General features: G+C 52.5%; 1 protein-coding gene across 1 annotated transcript; it reads left to right on the top strand.

Annotated features, from left to right (window-relative positions):
* Positions 1-731: 731 nt before the first annotated feature.
* Positions 732-7,096, top strand: TSPYL2 (TSPY like 2). Its single transcript, XM_032756978.2, has 7 exons — positions 732-1,847; positions 3,093-3,170; positions 3,306-3,417; positions 3,506-3,651; positions 3,779-3,873; positions 4,183-4,859; positions 6,330-7,096. Exons 1-7 carry the CDS (start codon positions 1,035-1,037, stop codon positions 6,491-6,493), a joined length of 2,085 nt encoding a protein of 694 aa, XP_032612869.1. The 5' UTR covers positions 732-1,034; the 3' UTR covers positions 6,494-7,096.
* Positions 7,097-8,934: the final 1,838 nt, after the last annotated feature.

Raw genomic sequence — 8,934 nt, forward strand, 5'->3', positions numbered from 1 at the left:
GGTAGGGGAAGAAGCAGAAGGGGGGGGGGGTGTGAGGTAAGGGGCAGACATTGGGGGATGGGGGATGGGGGAAGGGCAGAAGCAGAAGCGGAGGGTGGGAGGGGCAGAAGCGGGGGTGGGGGGCGAGGGAAGGGACAGAAGCGGGGGGATGGGGGGTTGGGGGAAGGGGCAGAAGTGGGGGTGAGGGAAGGGACAGAGTTGGGGGATGGGGGTCAGAAGTAGGGAATGCGGGAGGGGCAGAAGGGGGGGTGAGGGAAAGGGCAGAAGCGGGGGGGTGGGGGAAGAGGCCGAAGTGGGGGATGGGGGAAGGGGCAGAAATGGAGGGTGGGGGAAGGGACAGAAGCGGGGATGGGGGAAGGGGCAGGAGCCGGGATGGGGGAAGGGCCAGAAGCGGGGGTGGGGGAAGGAGCTGAAGGAAATGGGGGAAGGGGCAGATTTTAAAAGTGCGTAGTTGCTGAGGGGAGGGGGGCGGGGGGAACGATAACGAGGCTCTTCCAATTTCATGTGAGCACATCCTGCTCAGCGCCTGCGTTTGTTTTTCGTCTCGTTTTTTGGTCTTCAGAACCACTGGTACTTTTCCCATTGGATAAAACGCTGAGAGGGTGAGGGAGAGGGGCTTCTTCCCCAGCTTTCCTCGCAGCCAATCGCCCTGCAGTTTCCCTCCCGTCGCTGGGGGAGTCAGCCCGTTGATTGGCGGGCCCGAGGGGAGCCAATCGGAAACTGATGATGTGTGGTGTTGGCAAGCAGATTGCGTGAGAGCGGGCAGGGGTCGCGGGAGCGCGATCGCCGCCGCGGCGGCCGGCAGCCAATGGCCAGGCCGAGCGGACCCGTGCGTCAGGAGTGGGCGGGGCCTCGGCGATTGGCGCTGAGGGAGTAGAGCGGGCGCTGTGGGAGGGAACGCCAGAGCGAGGTGGTGAGGAGAGCTGGTTGCGTGAGTCTCCTCAGCTCTGCTTCCCGGTGCGACTAGCGGCAGCGACGCGGCTAAAAGCGAAGGGGCGAGCGCGAGTCCCCTGAGCTGTACGAGCGCGGTCGCCATGGACCGCCCAGATGAGGGGCCTCCGGCCAAGACCCGCCGCCTGAGCAGCTCCGAGTCTCCACAGCGCGACCCGCCCCCGCCGCCGCCGCCGCCGCCGCCGCCGCTCCTCCGACTGCCGCTGCCTCCACCCCAGCAGCGCCCGAGGCTCCAGGAGGAAACGGAGGCGGCACAGGTGCTGGCCGATATGAGGGGGGTGGGACTGGGCCCCGCGCTGCCCCCGCCGCCTCCCTATGTCATTCTCGAGGAGGGGGGTATCCGCGCATACTTCACGCTCGGTGCTGAGTGTCCCGGCTGGGATTCTACCATCGAGTCAGGGTATGGGGAGGCGCCCCCGCCCACGGAGAGCCTGGAAGCACTCCCCACTCCTGAGGCCTCGGGGGGGAGCCTGGAAATCGATTTTCAGGTTGTACAGTCGAGCAGTTTTGGTGGAGAGGGGGCCCTAGAAACCTGTAGCGCAGTGGGGTGGGGGCCCCAGAGATTAGTTGACCCGAAGAGCAAGGAAGAGGCGATTATCATAGTGGAGGATGAGGATGAGGATGAGCAGGAGAGTATGAGGAGCAGCAGGAGGCGGCGGCGGCGGCGGAGGAGGAAGCAGAGGAAGGTGAAGAGGGAAAGCAGAGAGAGAAATGCCGAGAGGATGGAGAGCATCCTGCAGGCACTGGAGGATATTCAGCTGGATCTGGAGGCGGTGAACATCAAGGCAGGCAAGGCCTTCCTGCGTCTCAAGCGCAAGTTTATCCAGATGCGAAGACCCTTCCTGGAGCGCAGAGACCTCATCATCCAGCATATCCCAGGCTTCTGGGTCAAAGCAGTATCCTTCTAATCGATACTCCGTGGGTCAGAAGCCCGTGACAGGAAAGGGGAAGGTGGGGGAGGGACAGAAAAGGTAAAGCGGGTGGAGGAGAGCCAGAGGTGGGCATGAGCCCCCTATCGGAAGACAGACTAGACTGGGTGGAAGAGGGATGGAAGGAGGTGAGCAAAACAGAGAAGCTGGACTGGAGATGATGGGGGGGGGGGGGGGGGCGGGCATAAAAACTGGACCACAGATGGGAAAGGGGCAAGAGGAGGAACATAACATTAAAAAAAGGATCACAGATGATAAAAAGGGGGAGGGTAGTAAAGGGGCACACAGCAAAAAAATTTGACCAGAGATGGTGAAGGGAGGAGGGGAGGGGCACGTAGAAGATGAACTGACTCAGAGACCTTGAAGAGGGAGGGGAATGGCACACAGCACAGAAACTGCCCAGAAAGGGTGCTTGAGCCATACAGGGCTCTGTAAACTTAGATCTCTGCTTAAGATACTAGGAGACCCCAATCCTGGCTAGAGTGCCTGGCACTGGAGGGAAAGGGGCTAGAGAGGGGCTGGAGCCCCTGAAAGGTCAAGAGAGGGAGTGTCTAGGTATAGAGAAAAAGGAGTTAAATGAAGGAAAGAGGAGAGTAGATAGACACATATACATACATGTAACATGTTAGGAACATGAGTTTAACATCCTAATAGAATTATGTGGATACAGACCCTTAGCACCCTCATACGAAACAGCACATGGTAAGAGGCCCTTAGCACCCAGTCATACAATATCATTTGGACATAGGACCTCAGCTCTTAGACACAGTAGTATTTGACCACAGGTCCTCACATGTAGACACATGGCATCACTTGACCACAAGCCATCAGAGCCATTCACACATGTGGACATGGACCTTCAACATCCATACATACAACAACATGTGACCACAGGCTCTCAGCAATCAGATACAGCATCACTTGGACATGGCCCTTCAGCCCCCAGACGTGCATTTTGTGAACACAAGCCTTCAGCACCCAGTGACATATACCACATGCACATAGATTGTCAGCACCCTGCAGGGCCACCTAACATAGAGGTTTATCATGGGAATGAGTATGGGTTATGTCCCATGAGTCACTTGCTTCATACACACCACATAAACACAGAAGGAATCCTGCTCCAGCCTCTCTTACTGTGTCCTGCCTGGCCTTCCCTCCCTCCCTTTCACGGAATAGTCAATCCTTGACCTAAACTGCTCCACTCATCAGTTCCTCAACCACCCCAGAATTTCAATTTTGATCAACCGACGTGATGAAGACATTTTCCGCTACTTGACCAATCTGCAGGTCAGGCCAGAGAGACATTTTTTAGTAGGACTGGGCACGAATCTGGTTCTTGGAGGTGAGGGGAGGTGGGTGGGAAGGGCCGTGGTTTTTGTGGGGGGGGGAGACAGATTCCACCATCACCCCCACCTGGAGCAGGTACAGGATCTCAGACATATCTCCATGGGCTACAAAATGAAGCTGTACTTCCAGACAAACCCCTACTTCACAAACATGGTGATTGTCAAGGAGTTCCAGCGTAACCGTTCAGGTAAGAGGCAGTCCCAGAGTAAATCCATGTCCCCCCCCACCAATCTGTCCTTGTTTTTTCCCATCCCCATAGCCTTCTCTCTCCCTAGGCCGGCTGGTGTCTCACTCAACCCCAATCCGCTGGCACCGGGGCCAGGAACCCCAGGCCCACCGTCACGGGAACCAGGATGCGAGCCACAGCTTCTTCAGCTGGTTCTCAAACCATAGCCTCCCAGAGGCTGACAGGATTGCTGAGGTGGGGCCCTTTCTGGCATCACCAGAGAAGGCCTTGCTAGGCTTGTTCCTGGGTGCGTGGGGAATTAAGAGTAGGATCTGGAGCTTGTACTAATGGCTGTCTTATCCCTTCTCCCCTTTTTCAACAGATTATCAAGAATGATCTGTGGGTTAACCCTCTACGCTACTACCTGAGAGAAAGGGGCTCCAGGATAAAGAGAAAGAAGCAAGAAATGAAGAAACGGTAATGGGGGTTTGGTGGCCGAGACGTGGTTTGTTGGGGATGGGGAAAAGACTAGTGTAACACAGGGATTTATGGAGCCAAAAAGGGACCTTTGAGATAATCACAGTGGAATATGTTTTACAAATGGGAAATCATGCCCAGAAATGGCTTGAGGTTACACAGTCAGGGGCAGAAGTGGGACTTTACCCACCCTTTCCCCATCCCTGGGATCCCTTATAGCCTACTGCTTCCCCAGTTACTTCCCACTTTTGAGTGCTATGGGTACACCTCCTCCACCAACCCCATACTCAGCCACAGCCTTCCCTACAGTAAAACCAGGGGCAGATGTGAGGTGGTGATCATGGAAGACGCCCCTGACTATTATGCAGTGGAAGACATTTTCAGCGAGATCTCAGACATTGATGAGACAATTCATGACATCAAGATCTCTGACTTCATGGAGACCACCGACTACTTTGAGACCACTGACAATGAGATAACTGACATCAATGAGAACATCTGCGACAGTGAGAGCCCTGACCACAATGAGGTCCCCAACAACGAGACCACTGATGATAATGAGAGTGCTGATGACAACGAAACCACTGACAACAATGAGAGTGCAGAGGACAACAATGAGAATCCTGAAGACAATAACAAGAACACTGATGACAATGAAGAGAACCCTGACAACAACAAGAACACTTACGGCAACAACTTCTTCAAAGGTGGCTTCTGGGGCAGCCACGGCAACAACCAGGACAGCAGCGACAGTGACAATGAAGCAGATGAGGCCAGTGATGATGAAGATAATGATGGCAACGAAGGTGACAATGAGGGCAGTGATGATGATGGCAATGAAGGTGACAATGAAGGCAGCGATGATGACGACAGAGACATTGACTACTATGAGAAAGTTATTGAAGACTTTGACAAGGATCAGGCTGACTACGAGGACGTGATAGAGATCATCTCAGACGAATCAGTGGAAGAGGGCATTGAGGAAGGTGAGCTAACCCCCCCCCCAACCCTTGTCTTCCCTCTTTTCTTTTCTCAGAGCAAGCCTGGCCAAGGACAGGGTATCAAGGCATGAACACAATCTGCTTTTATGGAGGAAAGAAAAAGCATTCTGAGCAACTTTTTGAACAAAGGAAGTCCAGTGAACATTTAACTTAAAAATGTAACAAAACCCCACAAAATCATTTTAGTTCTAGGTGACGGGTAGATGGTTGTAACAGCAAAAGATGAAGAGTACACAGAGATAGGAGACAGTGGGTGGAAAACTAAAAAGGACACTTCACATCGAGGTGGGGGAGTGGCAAAACAGTGCATTTCAGCACAGTCTGTACCCGGCCTTGGCCTTTGGCGCATTCCCAGGCTTGTGTTGGGAGCAGAGCATGAAGTGAACAGTGTGCTCTCTGAGCCCAGAAAAGGGTGCAGCCAGTTCTACCTCAAGAATCGGCGGAGTGGGGGGGAGGGGTGGCGGAGGAGAGCTAGAGGAAAAAGGTGACATTTGAATTGGAGGCTGCATTCACACTGAGGAGCATTATGGAGCATTCTCCGTGGAGTGGATCATCTGAACAAGGACCTGGAAGGGTGAAAATGCATCTTAGGTTGGGCAGGGTTTCCAAAATTATGTCCTGAGGATCACCAGATCTGAAAGCTGCTTCCTACAAAAGGTTTCAGTGGTCTTATATGTTAGACAAGTACTGCATATAGTAATACCCTCTTGTAGAGTCACATTAGCCTTAAAGGCTCTGAGAGTAACACCAGAATTATAAAGGTGCTGAGAAGTACTCAGATGGGAGGTGGAAGGGCAGCAAAGTCAACCACTCTTAGGGTTTTTTTGGCCATGGGGTCCCTGGCAAACTTCCATTGACGGAAAGGCCAGGGCACTAAGGGAAGAGGTATTGAATGAATGTGGAGCCTCAATCTAGACATGTTCAGATAGGAGAGGGAAACAGGGATTCTCAGTCCTCTTCCCCTCCCACCTGATGGCATCTCTTCTCTCAGAGAAGGGGAGGCAGAGCTATCTGCCCAGCCCTGAGGGTGGGAGTGGGGGTGGGGAATTGGGTTGAAGAACACAGACTGGGGCCTGTTTGGGTCAGACTGGGGGAAAGGAGCGAGGAAGCTGCCTGGAGATGAATAGGTTTATTCAGCTGAGGTCAGAGCTCAGGAAGAGAGACACATTGACGAGTACAAGGGGGAGAAAAAGCTACTATCAGAGATGTATCAGTTTTGACTGGACAGAGGCAGGGAGCCCACACTGCCTTCCTGCCTCCCTCCAACTCCCTCTCATTCTGTGGGCTTGAGTACACCCACACACACTCTTGGCTGTTTGTTCCAGGCAGAGGCGCTTGGCAAGTTGTCCCAGGCCTCTAAAAGCCCTGGCTTTGGGCTCTGTTCCCTTTTAGAGTGACACCTATCTGCTCATCTAACTGCCTTCCTCCATTTCCCCTTGCTTCTCCCCTATGCAGGCATGGAGCAAGCTGAGGACATCTATGAGGACGGAAACTATGAGGAGGAAGGAAGTGAAGATGTCTGGGAAGAAGGGGAAGATTCGGACGACTCTGACCTGGAGGATGTGCTTCAGGTCCCAAACGGTTGGGCCAATCCGGGGAAGAGGGGGAAAACCGGATAAGGGTCTTCCCCTTTTGGGGATCATCTCTCTGTATCCCCCACCCCCTATCCCATTTGCCCTCCTCCTCAGCTAGGGCCACGCGGCCCCACATTGCACTTCTGGGGGGTGACCGACTTCGTACACGGGTTTAAAGTTTATTTTTATGGTTTAGTCATTGCAGAGTTCTTATTTTGGGGGGAGGGAAAGGGGGCTAGTCCCCTTCTTTTGGCCCTCTGCCCCCGCAGGCTTCTGTGTGCTGCTAACTGTATTTATTGTGATGCCTTGGTCAGGGCCCCTCTACCCACCTTCTCCCAGTCCGTTGTGGCCCCAGCCCCTCTCCCTGTGCTGTGTGGAGTGGACACCCTGACCCCCGAAGCGGGGAGGGCCGCTGTGGCCTTCGTCACAGCCGCGCAGTGCCCTTGGAGGCGCTGCTGCCACCCTCCTCTCCCAAGTTCTTTCTCCATCCCTCTCTTCTTCCCGCCGCGCCGCTAGCCCGCCTCGGTGTCTATGCAAGGCCGCTTCGCCATTGCGGTATTCTTTGCGGTATTCTTGTTCCCCTCCCCCAGAAGGCTCGCCTCTCCCCGTGGACCCTGTTAATCCCAATAAAATTCTGAGCAAGTTCAAAGTGCCGCTTCGAGTCTTTTGTTTAGCCTGGTGCCCCAGCCCCAGCGGTCAGTTTCTCTCAGGCCCACACGTAGCCGCCTGGCCTACGCAGTATCCTTGCAACATGCTAGTTGCGGGGGTTTGGCGGGTGGGGGGCGAGCTCCGCCAGGCCGCAGAGACGTTGCGTCAGACCAATGCGGATCATCCTAGCCAATGGCAGGGCGAGGCTGAGGAAGCCCCTCCTCCTCCTGGCGCCCGCAGCAGACCCAGCCAGGTAGCAAAGGGCTTCCCACGCCTTCCCCTCTGGCGCATGCGTATTATCAGTGATTCATCTTCTAATTTATAGTGCGTCAAACCTTTCCTCGGGCTTAGAGTGAGCGGGGCGTGGGGAGCCAAAGGAATTCATTTTCCTCATTCGCGTTTAGTAAAAATAAAACAAAAAACGACTTCGGTCCGGATATCACAGCCCAATTATGCAGGAGCGCTCTCTTGCCTTTGGGAGGGGGTGCAGAGTCCCTAGAGCTGGGCTTGGGGGAGAAGGCAGGAAACGATAGCTCAGGCAGAGAAGTATCCGTAGAGATAAAGGAAAAACAAAGGGAAATTAACTATGTAACTGTGCGAAGGGGTGGAAACTTGGGGAGTTGGACATCTGAAAAACGGGCTTTATCCGGGAGACCTTGGAAAGGCTGAGTTATATTAAATTTAGATACATAAATTTTATCTCGATGGGCGCCAGAAATATTTCCCAGATTTGTTCTGGATCACAATAACTTTTATTCAGACATCCGAGTCGGTCTTTTATAACATATCTCCCGAACTTTCCATCCAACGCCTTTATTTTGCTGGAAGGCTTCAGATATGGTTAGATTTGCGTTTTAGAGAATGCCCTCTGCTGGCTGCCAGGAGAACTGACTGGAAGGAAGGAGAGCAGTAAGGAAATAGACGCTAGACCTCAGGTGGGATTGGCAAAATGGGGGCGGATATGAGAGGTTTTTAAAATAAACTTAATTTCAGAACAGTTTTAAATTTACAGAATTATTGTGAAGATAACAGAGAAGTCCCGTATGTCCCACAGCCAGTTTTCCTTATTAACAGTTTACGTTAGTGTGATACATTCGTCACAATGAACCAATATCAGTACATTATTATTAACTAAGGTCCACACTTTATTCCAATTTCCTTAGTTTTAACTTAATGTCCTTTTTCTGTCCCAGGATTCCATGCAGAATAGTACACTATATTTAGTCGTCTTGTCTCCTTAAGCTCCTCTTGGCTATGACACTCTCTCAGGCTTTCCTTGTTTTTGGTGACCTGGAGTCATTTGAGGAGTACTGGTCTGGTATTTTATAGAATGTCCCTTAATCAAGATTTGTCTGATGTTTTCTCTCATGATTAAACTGAGGATATGAGTTTGGGGAAGGAAGACCACAGAAGTCAAATGTCATTCTCACTAGATCATATCAAGGGCATGTACTATCAATGTGATTTATCACTGTTGATGTTAACTTTGATCACCTGGCTGAGGTAGTGTCCGTCAGGTTTCTCCACTATAAAGCTACTCCTCTTTCTCTTTGTCCATGCTGTACTCTTTGGAAGGAAGCCAAGTAAGCGCAGCCCGTGCTTAGGGAATGAGGAGTTATGCTCCATTTCCTTGAGAGGGAAGTATGTACATAAATTAATTGGAATTCTTCTGCAAGAGCAATTTGTCTATTCTATGAGAGCTTTTAAGATGTTGGACTCGACAGGCTTTAGATATGGAAGGAGAGGGATTGAGAGGAGTCAAGATGACTGCCAGGTTGGTGTGAGACCTTTGGCAAGGCCCCTTCCCTCTCTGGGCCTCTTCTGTGAGATGGTTGGAA

The sequence above is a fragment of the Hylobates moloch genome, unplaced genomic scaffold, assembly GCF_009828535.3.
Source record: "Hylobates moloch isolate HMO894 unplaced genomic scaffold, HMol_V3 SCAFFOLD_7, whole genome shotgun sequence".
NCBI lineage: Eukaryota > Metazoa > Chordata > Mammalia > Primates > Hylobatidae > Hylobates > Hylobates moloch.